This window comes from Apteryx rowi, unplaced genomic scaffold (genome assembly GCF_003343035.1).
Source record: "Apteryx rowi isolate R43461 unplaced genomic scaffold, aptRow1 scaffold_258, whole genome shotgun sequence".
Lineage (NCBI taxonomy): Eukaryota > Metazoa > Chordata > Aves > Apterygiformes > Apterygidae > Apteryx > Apteryx rowi.
In genome coordinates this window covers 975,816-989,420 of record NW_020448952.1, presented here as the reverse complement: position 1 = coordinate 989,420, position 13,605 = coordinate 975,816, and the positions used below count along the sequence as shown (strand labels likewise).

Genomic DNA, 13,605 nt, shown 5'->3' with positions numbered 1-13,605 from the left:
ACCAGAGGTTTGTCATATAAGATTAGCGGGCACTTCAAAATCATGTCACATCTGACAGACTGAAAACATTTTGGTATGTCAATGACACCAAAACATGAATATTTTTAGTAACTGGCTGCATGTTATGTAGCCTATGTTATGTTATGTGGGATTACATGCTTGGCAAAACTAGAGGTTTACTATACTCCTGTAATAAAACTGATCAACATAAGTAGAAAAAGGATTCCTGCTGATTCTCATACACGGTAATCTTCTATTCACATTTACTTTCATTAAATTGCCATTAAATTTCACAGCACTTTAGTATAAATTTTGTAATAAAGAAAAATAATTGGTTGGTAAATAATTATGTCTTGAGTGCTGCAGTATTTTTAACTTCAGTGATACAGAACGAAAACTAAAATATAAACATATTTTGTTTTAAAAGCAAATAACACTTTAAAGTAAAGATATGGAAGTAGTGCAGAATGTTCAGTAAAACTAGATCAGTCCTTTATTGGTTCCTGCAATAAATACCATAGTCTTTTGAAGGTGTGTTAGGAATGTCTTTATGCTGTAAGATCACCTAGCCTGTTTAAAAATCAAGTGCAAGAGCATCTTACATTTAAATCCTCTAACTGCTGAAACATTAACTAAAAAGAAGAGGTGATCAGGGTATTCCTGAAAACATTCACATTAACGTAATCATTTTCTGGCTTTTCCTCTGTTTCCTAAAGTAACTCAGTATTTTGAAAGGAAAATCTTTCCCCAAAATTATATTTTTTACTATTGTTATACAGAAAAAGGGATGTTTAATGTCATGAAATTCAAGTGTTAAAATAACTGTATTTTTATAATGCAATATCATTTCCCAAAGTGAGTGTTTTCCAAATCAGGTACATTTCTTTTGAATCAGGGTCATCCTGGCAAAGAAGGTCAGTCTGGAGAGAAAGGTGCATTGGTGAGTTTCAAAACCTTTTTATAAACTTACATAGCTTTCAAGAAAGCTTTTGCAAGTTTTTCAGTTCTGTGATACATTTGTTCCTAAAGGACTATTTAGGAAGATAATAGAAAACCCATCATGCATTCAAAGCTTCTGTGTGCTGGCAAACTTATTTATAATATTCTAAGGGGGGTGGAGTGATAGTATAAACTTACATATTACTCTTTTAAAGTAAAACTAATTGTGGAGCCAACAGAATGGCAATCTATAAAAGTAGCATACATGTCATATAAATAACCTTGCAAATGGTTTGATTTTACAATTTCATAATATAGGGTACCTGCTAGAACTCTTCAGAACCTTTAGAAGATTTACCAAAGTGTGCGTATACACTGGACTTTTTTTAGGTCACTCTCAAGTTAGTGACAGATTTATATTGTGAGTAGATGTTTCCCAAAAATACAAATAGAACCAAGTTTGTAAACCTATAAATAGTTCCATAGTGAGGTTGAAGGATGTTTTCTGATGCTGCAACTTTTCTTAGTGGCAGACAGCCTGAAAAGTCTATCAACCTAGTGTTGTTTTGATGTCTCACACAAGACTGCTGCATTATAGTGAAAGAACAAGGATTAGACTCAGAAGAGAACTGCTTGCTAAACAACCACTATACAAACAAAGGTTCTTTACTCCAATATATTTTAGGGGCCTCCAGGTCCTCAGGGTCCAATTGGCTATCCAGGTCCTCGTGGTGTAAAGGTAAGATTTAATCATTGGATTCTTCCCCCTAGCCCCCTCTTTCTGATTATATATGGTGGATAATTCTTTTTATTCTTTTCTTTAGGGAGCTGATGGTGTCCGTGGTCTCAAAGGCTCCAAAGGTGAAAAGGTAAACCTATGACTGCATTTACTTCCTTTCTGTTTTCCTGAGTTCCTTATTTCAGTGCCACCTCTTCTGTCTCCTTCATTGCAGTGTGTTTTCTCCCATAGTGGTGGGGTTGCCTTACCCCTAAGGACATACATAAATCAATTACCTCCATGGTTTTTAGCACTGATACAAAGTGAATGTAAAATATTCATTTATGCAAATGCTTTTGGATTCTTTTGGCACCAGTGTAAATAACTTCTCCCTAAGGTGCTCTGAACTGGAGAATTAGACATCCCCTTTCCTGTTAATAGATATTACAGTGGCTGCTGAGGAGCTTGTTGCATCAGAGAGATTTGTGGTAATAAGAGTGTTATTTTTATTATTTTGATAGAGCTATAGGCTAGATTTTGTATTTCTTATGTACCCAAAACTTCCAATAACTTTTTAAATTTCAGGTATTTGTGAGCCAGATCTCTGTCTTTGCCCACATGATGCACAGCTCCAGTCAGATGCATATATATAAACAGGAATAAAGTTTTTACTTTCCCCTGATACCATTACTTCTTTACACAGAGCAAATCCTCCTGGCAGAGCAGACACCAACTGCTGCAATCTCTGCTGACTTCAAATGGTCTGCAGTGGCTGAAACTGCAGCCAGTATTGGCTTGAATTCCCACTTTCCTCAGCACTCAGAATGAGACAGATTACAGACACCCTCACTCACACCACCTGATCACACAGAAAAGTTCGGCCTTATGGCTCTAGTGGCTGCTGTGTATATATTTATATCTATATTTCTAAAGCAGAAGACTCATTCTTGCCAAAGAGCCTTGGTTTCAGCGCTAGAGATCTGTCTTTCAGGCTCAGATACAAGAGCTGCTGTACATTTTCAGGCTTTCCTAAATCACAGTTTGTCTAGCCCACGGGCTCCTTTTAGGGTTGCTCATTAAATCTAAGCTAAAAACCAAAAGTATGTTTAAAACCCTGCAGTGACTGGACAGTTCAAAAAAGCAGCCCTCTCTTGTGTCATACTGAGCGATTAAAGTCTAGCTGGGACAAAATGCAGAGTTCACATGCAAGTAAGATATGTGTATAGATATATATAATATATATTAATAAATGCTGATTAGCGTAATCTCCGCAGCATTTCTGTGATCCTAAAAGTTGATCTCGGAGCTGCAGTAAGACGCTGAACACTCTTGAACACCTCAAAATGTCACACAAAGGTATTTCACAGATTGCTCTCCCAGAGCTTTAAAGGTCGATTAGACAGAGGTCTTTTTTTATCAAAATCATTCAGATACTATTGTGCTGGGGAAAGCACTGTAAGAAGACAGAAATAAACAAATTGATCAGTCAAGAAAACCTCTGTAGATCTGAAATGGTTCCAGGGATGTCAGAGGAGATCTGCCTCTGTACTGACCAGTAGATGTGAATAGAACTCTTCAGATATTTTGTTTTTTGTTGACAGCAGAAGAGGAAATAGAGCATTCAACTCTCTCTGCCTACATGGAATAAAATCAACCTTTTGTAGATCTCAATAGCTGTGACCTCACTGGGAAAGGTGAAAAGAGTTTTAGTTCATTTGGCAACCATTTGGTCAGTGGTTGGCACATGGTCAGTCCTTGCTGATATGCTGCAAGGTGTTCTCATATAGTTATTACTATCCATGGACATAACTGAGCAGCTTTTACAACTAAAGTTTTTTCATGTGTTCTGCACTCTACCTTTTTCACCGCTCTTTAAATTTTAAGAAATGCCAACCTGGAATTTTAATTTATGCAATGTAAGATGCCCTTATAAACCTCATTTCTACCATCTACAAAACACAGGAAGCCTACTTGTAAGGGGTTGGGGTTTGGTTTGGTTTGGTTTGGGTTTTTTTAGTATATTTTTGAATCAATCATGATGGGCTACTTCATCCTTTTTTTATGAACACATTGCAAAAGTAAATTTGGTCATGTTTGGAATTTAATACTAGTGTCCCATCAGCTGTCTACCACTGGGGAATGATTCTATCACCCTTTCCAGGGTTATTTATTGCATGCAGCATGACTACTTCTGAATATTGAACAGAGTAAAAGCGGCTTTAGCCTTGCAAACCTTCTCAATTGTCTCTCGCTGATCAGGGAGAAGACAAAGCTTTTGTGGGTCTGGGAGTGAAAAATGCAAACCTCTCTTTCAAAGTTAGGATGAAATATAAAGCCTTTCTTGTTTTTTCAGTAATATCCGGAGCATGCTGTCACCCTTTCCTGATCTGTTGGGTTGGCTGACAGTCAAATATTACTTAGGTTCTACATCCCCAATATTACTTCAGTGTATAAAAAACTAACAGCATCACAGTGAAACATTTTACTACGTGCTCATTCGTCACAATGAGAGCTTTGCTCCCGGTATATAACTGAGCAGTAGATAAAATCATACTATCCATAATCTTTTGTGATCTGAACATTGGAGCTATAGTTGTATGTTAAGTGAGGCTGAGAAAGAGTGAATCAAAAGCTGGTATCAGTTATGCTAGAGCAAGTCTTGAACAACTCCATTGCCTCTGGAGATTTCTGTTTGTATCAGTGACCTAACTCATATAGGGGTAAATACAACTTGACCAAGTACTGTCTGCTCATACTTCAATATGGAAACCTATTAAAAGGTGTGGACTAAATTAGCTGCAAGTACTTGTTAGGCAGTAAATAAGTAGTTCTCACTAAGAATCACAGTAATGTGCACCTGTTTTGCCACTGTATACAGATTCAAGCTTAATGTCTGTTTGTTTTTCTACTTTCTTTCAATCCCATCAGCCAATGAGATTGGTCAGGAGTAGGCAGGACTAAGTATTGCCAGATATCCAAACACTATATAAACACTGATTCTTCTTTTAGTAGTTATGAACATTAATATTTATATTATTTTTCTTTTATTAAGACAACACTGCCATTACCAGCCTATTCTTTGATTCCTTTCATGGTATTATTAAGACACTAGTCTAAAAGAAAATTAAGTAAAAGGAAAGTTCTGCCACTGAAAATAAAAACACTGAATTATTTGCTACCAATTTTTTAATTAATTGGATTGATGGCCTTATTGAAATGGAAGATAACCAAAAAAATTCAGGACCTTATAAAGGGATTCATAACAAAACTTAAGAATTGTTTTGTCTCTATCTTTAAAAAGCTTTTAAACAGCTTTAAACAACTATTATTAGGAACTTTCCAGCTAAGCAATCATTTTATGTAGTGCACTGATATACTTTCTCTAAAATAGCAATAACCCTATTAAAATACTCTGATGTGTCAATTTCTCATTTTATCTGTGCAAATTATTTTAATCTGTAGTGGATGAATTATTGCTATTGGTAGCACTAAGGTTATCTAGTATTTTTTATTCTATCTGCAGAAAGAAAAATCTCTCCTATACTAAAAGCCTTGATATATACATTTCTGCCTTCTTTAGGGTGAAGATGGTTTCCCAGGATTTAAAGGTGACATGGGCCTTAAAGGCGACCGGGTAAGCATTTATTGATAGCCCATGTATTCTTAAAAAGAATAACTGGCATTATCTTGAAATGATCATTTAAGTGAATGAATAAATTTAAACCAAAAATAAAATAAAAGCTAGTAGCTATAATTATTTTTGTTCCCTGAGCATGCACAGATTTCAGCCAGAGAGCTGGTTCTTTTGAATCAGCAATCCCCAGCTATAAAAAGAAAGACAATGCCAGTCTTGGATTTCCTTTTCAATAAGCTTCTTTCTAGAGAACATCCTTGTCAAGATTCCAAGATGTCCAGTATTTGCCTGAGAAAACTTAATTTATCCAGAATAAATATGGTTCCATTCCAATATTAGCATCTTGCAAGTTTCTGCCAAAAAGTCTTTTGTTTAGCCCAAAGGAAGAGGGCTAGCTTCTTTCCAGAATAGTGTTGTTCAGGTTCTAGACAGCTTCTCACAAGAGGCTGCTGGCCTACATCTGTTACCTATATACATATGTAACTGTGATGATGGGATCCAAATAAATAGAAACACGCATTTTTCTTATACAGACCCTCAGAATGCCTTCACAAGGGTTTAGGGAAGGAAAAATAAGAATAGATAGCTTCCAAGCCCAGTTCTCTTCAGGCAAGGAAACTGGGCTCTAGAACCTGTAAAAATAACATTTTGTGGCTAACTTATGTGCATTTGCATTGATTAAGCAATGGTATTTTCCTTATCTCCATTTATTTCTCCTGAAAACTTATTTTCAGCTAATTGTAGGTAGACTCACTATTAGATGCCCACAGTCAATTGTTCCATATTTACATTATGTTGTATTTTAGGGAGAAGTTGGCCAGCCAGGTCCACGGGGAGAAGACGGCCCAGAAGGTCCAAAAGGTCGAGCAGGTCCATCTGGGGACCCGGGTGCTGCTGGTCCAGCTGGGGAAAAGGTCAGTAGCCAGATACCAATATAAACATATCATTGCCTCATAATGTAGATGGAACCCACAATCTTCACTAAAAAAACAAGCCTACAGATCTTGAAGACGTCCCTTTAGCTACCTAACAGTGGTTTTTATGAGACACTACTAAGGCAAACCACTAGAGTTCACGTTTAAATAGGAACTGGTAGTCATTACTTTTTAAGTATACAAAAAGTCATAGCACTTTAAGGCAGCTAAATCGCTGTCCCAGATTGCATACCACACACACCAGCTAAGAAAAATATGATGCAAAGTAAATAGCTGGGCACTAAGAAGATACTGCTGGAGGGTGCATTCAAAGTCATATTATGGCAAATTATGAAATAAAGTTTGTTTAAAACAGAAAACATATCCCGAATAAAAAATCCCAAATGGGATTGGCAAAAGTGAAAGGAACTGTTAAAAGGGAGAACTATTAAAGTAAGGGGATATGAAATACAGGAGAGAACAAGCACAAATGTAGGAGAAAGACAAATCTCTGTAGGATCCTCATTTCATCAAAAACTCCTTGAGATGACTTGAGATAATATAGAGGGGGAAAGGAGACTGAGGAATAGGTGAGAAATATGCAGGCAGCGTATTTCACTGGGTCATAGCATCAGAAAAGAAAGTTGATTTCAGCTGTGGCATTTTGGTTAGCTGTGAAGGAATGATAAAATAAGACAAAAATGAAGATTCAGATATATCTGTATTATATTTCAAAAAAATGAGATGATGCTGTTGAAAATATTTCTATCTAAATTTTTTTGATTAACTATGGTTTTAATGCTGGTTATATCTTGAAAAGAATAGGACAGAAAGAGCATTTTACATTTCTTTCTCAGTTTCTCTGTCTTTAAAATAGGAACAATTTGTACTTACCCAGCCACATCCTATCTAACATCAGGTTTAATTATTCTATCTGTCTATTTATCTATATACAGTATTTAAAAGTATACATTGAGTCTTAACTATGTGTATGGTACTACTAAAAAGAGGTAACAAAGTTAACAGCCAAGAGTTTTGCCAGGAAGAACAAAATGTAATCAGCAGACTTGGGAACAAACTCTCTTTCATCAGAAGTTACTACTTTCTGTAAGTATGTTATTACTAGAAGTTCAGAAAGAGGTTAGAGTTACAATTTGTGTCCAGTGTCATTCATAAGCTGTTATAAAAGAACATATCCAAAAGCTCAGTTCACTCATTCTGAAAAAGTTTTTTTTTTCAGCTTTACTTAACTATTAGGAATTATTTATGAATTAATGTTCCCCACAATTTTGAAAGATATCTTGCCAGCTGTTAGCAAGGCCATGAATCACATAACATTTAACAAAAAGAAATCCAGGACTATTCTCCTACATCAATGCAAGTTGAGTTCACATCAGAATGCCAGTGTACTCAATGTTAACTAGATCAACAAAACAATCTTTATAACAAGGGATGTATTATCTTCATCTACAACATGGTTGCATTCTTCAAAGAGGATTGTATGTATCATGGTAAAGGTTATTTTCAGTGTAGCTGACCTGACAAAAAGAATATTAGGACTCTTAAAAAAAAATTGTATTGCTGTCATGATATCTGCAAAATAATTAATTGATTGAGGACATTGCAAAATACTCCCTCTTTCTTAAGTCTTTAGAACCTGCATAAAAAACAAAGAAAAAACTCTAAACATGAACTTGTTTTTGTAGTCATTAGCTTTTAAATATGAATTTGAGTTATTTTTACTTCTCCTTGTTCAAATTACACAATGTGAATACCGGTTCATGTTTTCAAACTTTCCTTCTCAACTATGAAATATATGGAACTCTCACAGTCTCACAAGTCCAGAATTTGAAGCCTTAAAAATCAGAACATATGTGAAAAAATTACTGGAGCTGGCAACACTGGTTTGGAATTTTCGATCCAGAGCTTTCCCATTTATTTATTCCTTTTATTGCCTGTTGCAAGTCAAACATCTTCTGTGGATACTCAGCCATGATGCAGTGGGTCAGAGAGCAATTCTATGTGATGGTTCTTGTGACATTGACTTTAGCATAAAAGCCTAGAATAATCTTTGTTAATTTTTATATCTCTCTACAAGGAAGTGCCTGTAAGAGCAGATATCAATGTCCCATTCCCTTTATTATCTACTATGACTTTATTTTATGCAAAGTCATAGTCTTCTGTGCTCATCAGTACTACTCTTCTGTTGACTGAAAGTACTACAGTAGTCTCTTGTTCTCTACATCTGACTGATCCTGTGATAAGAAAACTCTTTTCCCCAAGTAGGGTAGATTTGCTTAATAATGAAAATGCGAAATATGGTGCAGAAAGAATGAGAAACATATCGGAATGGAGCTTATCAAAAAACATCCACATCCACACAAAACCTAGACAGCTGGGCCTTTCTCAATCAAAAAATCAGTGACAAAACTCTCACTGAATTTAGCAGAGTTTGAAGCACTGTCATGCTGCAAAACTTTCAAATGATTCTAATGCATGCAGCTTGTTTCAGTGTGGCGTGTAACTGGCAGCATTATAATTATTTTTATAAATGGAACTCTTCTTTAATAGGGTCTCAGCCAGAAACATGCGCTTACATGGATATGATAATGCACAACCCCTTTATTCATGTGCTGTATTTTTTCAAGGATAAATATGTTTATTTTGCCAAATTCTCTCCCATACAGGAGGTCTCTCCTCCCACTTTTCCATCATCTAAGATTACTGCTAAGTATCATGTTATATTTTGCAGTCATGTCTTTTCGATGGAGATCTTCCCCAAAATGTGGTAGCCTGGAACATGGATTGTGTTTAGAATAGTCAGAGTTCCCATCTCTCAAAGACGGAAGCTGTTTTCCACTGCCATTGAAAGTGACAAGCTGTCACTCATCATCTCAAAGTTTGAAGAGACCAACTCCATGAGGCGTGTTATTTCATTTCTAGGAATGGGCAATATCAGTGTTGATCAAATTGTTCATCCTGTTGTCTCTTCTGAACATAGCAAGGCAGCCATATTTGTTGATAAATCTATTCATATCAAATAGTCAGTGGAGTATGATTTACCATATTCTCAAACAGTTCAGAAATCTTCAAGAAAAAGCTGCTGCTTCAAATGCTTATTCATGAAAGGTCTATGGAAAGCAAAGCAGCCTTTGTACAGTATGAAGTTAAAAGAATTGATTCTCACTAAAGCCTAGTAACACCCTGATTTATTAGAGGACATTGAGAGTTTAGTGACCTCTTCCCCAAAGCAATACACAACAGTTTATGAAAAGAAAAAGACATAGAGATATTGGCTTTGCTGAACTCATTCACTGGAATGGGATTTTTTTAGATTTTGAGAACTAAGCCAGTTAACTATTTCTCTGGTGTTTAATAGTTAAAAGAAGAAGTATATTTCTTTAAATATTGTGTTTCATAAAATATCACTCTAAGTTGTGGAAAAATATTTTTCTATAGAAGTTTGCTAAACAACTAAGGAGTATGATAAAATATAATTTAACACTGTCATTTTATTGCAGGGTAAGCTTGGTGTACCAGGATTGCCAGGATATCCAGGAAGACAAGGTCCAAAGGTAAATGATCTTGTTTTTGTAACACTACAGAAAATTAGTCAAAATGGCAATTATTCTTTTATTCATGTGTCTGGAGGATCAGGGTATGGGAATCAAAGCACGGGCCATTCTTCACATATTTTATTTCTTGACAATCGTGTTCTGAAGCAAAATCTTTAAAAATGTTAGGTCCCCGTTGTTTCCCCTTTTCTTAACTACACTGCCTTCAAATCTTTGCCAACCTTAAGTGGGTTGTGTTTCTGTCCCAGCATCAGGCAGGCATACATTACATGATGTTGAAAAAGAAGGAACTGCTGATATGTTTGAAAGAGAATGAGCACTATATTGACCACAAAATGGATGCTGATAGGGAATTTTCCATGTAGTATAATGATTCCATTTGTCTCATTACTGCTTCTTCCATTAGCCACAGAAAGACTAGCCATATTTCTTTGCAACATATTTTCATTTACAGTTTTTGTCATGTATTCCCTTTGCTTCTGTTTAGATAAACTTGTGACCCAACCCTTAGTTGATTTGTGTGCCTACATCTATTCTTCCACTATCCTTTATGCTTTGTTTGCAATAGAAAATATGTAGCTGTTTCCTGATCTAAGTGAAGGCTTGGAAAAACACATTTTAAAAGTATCATCCTAACACGGCTTTAGGAAATGGGCATGCTAAATTAATATAATTTTTTAAAAAATTTTACTTCAAAGAACTCTCTAAGATTAGTAGGAAAGAAAAATTAAAAAATACCACCATTCTACAGATATTTCCGAGTGTAGAGGAGGCCATCAGGGAGACTTTGGATCTTTAGACCATCTCAAAGATGAGTCGTCTAGGGAAACATTGCAAGTAAAAGAATCTCCTAACCCTTCTATACAACTGAAAAATCACCCTGCAGTGAAATCCTCAAATTTGCTCTAATTTGGGATCTATTTTCATTTTAAAATTTGAAATTATAATTTTTTGGCAGAAATACAACTTCCTGCCTGGCTAAGCAAAGTGTTTTTCTGACTTTGGCCTATATTTTCAGTCAACTGAATGAACAATCTGAACAATATTTATCCACTGAACATTCTGTGTTAATGAAAAATATCAAAACCATCTAAGGAAAATATTCATGAAGAATATTCACCTTGAGGAACATCTTTTGCTTCTGCCTTTTAACCCAAATGCCTGAGATTTCAGTCTCTCTTTTCGTCTCCTTTACATCAGAACTGTCTTTTGAGAAGTCTAAGATCAAAGAGGTTTTACATTATTCAGTTCTAAGAACAAAAACAATGTAACACTTCAAATAAGAATTGACTGATTCTTCAGCAAACAATCGATCAAGAATTTCATTACATTAAATTTTCATCACATTAAAATTAGTTCTCAAGCTGAATTCACTGTTTGCTCTTCTAATTTGTCACTCTAACTTCCAAGAAAGAGTAATGGCAGCTACAGTACATCAAGTCATTTAAAGGCTTGTTTTGAAACTTATTCGCAGTCCAGTTCAAATTAACACAAGAGAGGGAGAAGAGGAAAACAGCAGAAAAATGTACTAGCTGTGTAAAGGAAATAAGAAGTCCTGTCCCAGAACTGTTGAGAAGGTTCACACTGCTCTTTTTGCTGTCAGTTATTTGCTTTTTTTTTTTTAAGCTTTCTTGTGAGAGTTGTTCTTAGAGTACTAACATTAACTGATAATTTTCACTATATTTTTTCTCCAGTCCAGTCCCTCTTCATTAACACTGTTGCAGGAAGTACTGAATATACAAGATACTTGCAGCCAAATCACACCCATTGATGCCTGATCATTTGAGTCTGTTTTCTTTCCCCCTAAAGAATGTGCTTGGGCTTCACAGAATAGAATTTGCACAGATTTTATTCACACTTTAAGTTATAACTGGTGAAGAATTTCAAGAAGAAAAAAAATCTCATACTTTTTCTGGCACCAATGAATATCAGTCAAGTTTTCATTAGAATCACTGTCAATTAAGTTGTACTGTCCTCAAGCCAGTCCAGTTAATGGGTAATTGGAATGATTTGTGCTAAGTAAGATTTATTAAAAGGCAAACATAAGTAAGAAAAAGACAACAAGAAATTCTACCTTAATTTTTTGTTATTTGCACTTTAAAAATTGGTYGTTTAGCCACTAAAATACTAATAGCAAGACGTACAGCTATAGATGCATTATCAAAGTAGGCAGTCTATGCAGAGTCTGGCCAGTTGTTTTACTAGCTGGTCAAATCAAACAATGTTTTGATTTTAATCTCCAGTAATTTAAAAGCGTATTTTATCAAGTCTGTCACCTCTTTGACCCCAAGTCCCTTGTAACAAATTAACACATTGGCAGCTTACAAGTCTTCTCTCCCTCTGGAGCTGTACACCAGAAGTAAAAAATAAAATAGTAGTATTCAGATTAGAGTGAGCATTAAGCAGAAGGAAGAAGGAGAAAAAGGAGAAGCAGGAATAGTTCCTGGAAATAGCTTCTATATATAGAATCAAGGTAGATAATCTCTCCATAAATTCTGCTTACTAGACAATCATGTAAGCACATTACAGTAAATAAACCACATGAAGTTATTTACAACAGAACCATTGTTCTGATATGGCAGTACTTTACAATTACTTTGCATGGAGTTATTTTGTAAAAATATTATTATATTGTGAGACAGTAGAGCCTTGTTTGTTCCTCTTTATTAGGTACAATTACAGTTATTTCTAGTGGGCTGTTAATGATCTTTTTCCTACTGTTAAAAAATGTTGCATATTTAGTGAATACTTTATTATCTAAGAAGATGATAAATAATATCCATTCTATATGTTGATGTTTCTTGCATTGCATTCAGGACTTGAGGCATTGTGGTAAGTTAATTTACAGATATTCATCAGAGCTGTCACACAAATTAGATGTGTGTACAGTATACATCACTTTGGAGGTGTGCTTCACATGTAAATTAAATATTGACTATAGTACGGTTTTGTTATTGATGTTTTCTGATATTTGCATTGGTTTCTTCTGTAGGGCTCAACCGGTTTCCCAGGATTTCCAGGTGCAAATGGAGAGAAAGGTGCAAGGGTATGATAATTCATGTTTGCATGATGCTTAATTAATTATGTGGAACTCAGTGCTACAAAGAAGTCATTGAAACCTAAGGATACAAGTTATCATCAAAAGAACAACAAAAAACAGGACTTTTCCTATTTAGGATGAACTTCTACAGTTATATGACATACTGAGACACAAGTTTTCATTCTTTAAGGCATTAACCCAAGCATACAGGAGCTCAGGCACTTTCTCACTGGGTATCTTATTCTGGAGTTATATATTTGAAAAAGAGAAAAGAATTCACCTTTAATGAAGGATCTGATTTGATTGTGTAGCTGAATGAGCTGGCAAGGACTATTTTTCTGTATCCCCTGAATTGTGCTACTGCACGATTTACCCTCAGGGGAACTCAACTTGTATTTCCTAAGTATTCTGATTTACCACAAGCTTTTTTATAGCCTCAGCTTTGAAAATGCAAGATATACCGTACAAGAACACATACTATTAACAAATCAATGACAGTTTTTTCTGCTTTAACTACTTGAAGCACGTGAGGGAAAATCTGTTATGCATATTCTTCAAAGCATAAAAATGAGACACAGGTTAGAAAGAAGGTCATTGTACTGTTGTCTCTAAAGCTCACTTAAATATAGCTGATTATGTTGTTAGAAAGCTGATGAAATTATCAAAAGTGAAAAGATGAGTCAGAATTCATAGATGATAGCAGCTCAATGTGGCATTAAGTCAAAGTGAAGCAATGTATATCATTATTGCACTTAAGAATCCATTTTAGTTTGAAGCATGACAAC

The 13,605-nt window shown here is 35.2% G+C and overlaps 1 protein-coding gene across 6 annotated transcripts in view; it reads left to right on the top strand.

Moving 5' to 3' along the window:
* Positions 1-13,605, top strand: part of COL11A1 (collagen type XI alpha 1 chain) — a 172,188-nt gene that overhangs the window by 86,748 nt on the left and 71,835 nt on the right. For all 6 annotated transcript variants that reach the window (XM_026067285.1, XM_026067286.1, XM_026067283.1 and 3 more), the window contains 7 exons: positions 896-940; positions 1,625-1,678; positions 1,764-1,808; positions 5,238-5,291; positions 6,098-6,205; positions 9,727-9,780; positions 12,773-12,826. In XM_026067285.1, coding sequence (XP_025923070.1) covers positions 896-940; positions 1,625-1,678; positions 1,764-1,808; positions 5,238-5,291; positions 6,098-6,205; positions 9,727-9,780; positions 12,773-12,826 — 414 coding nt within the window. The remainder of the gene's footprint in view (positions 1-895; positions 941-1,624; positions 1,679-1,763; positions 1,809-5,237; positions 5,292-6,097; positions 6,206-9,726; positions 9,781-12,772; positions 12,827-13,605) is intronic.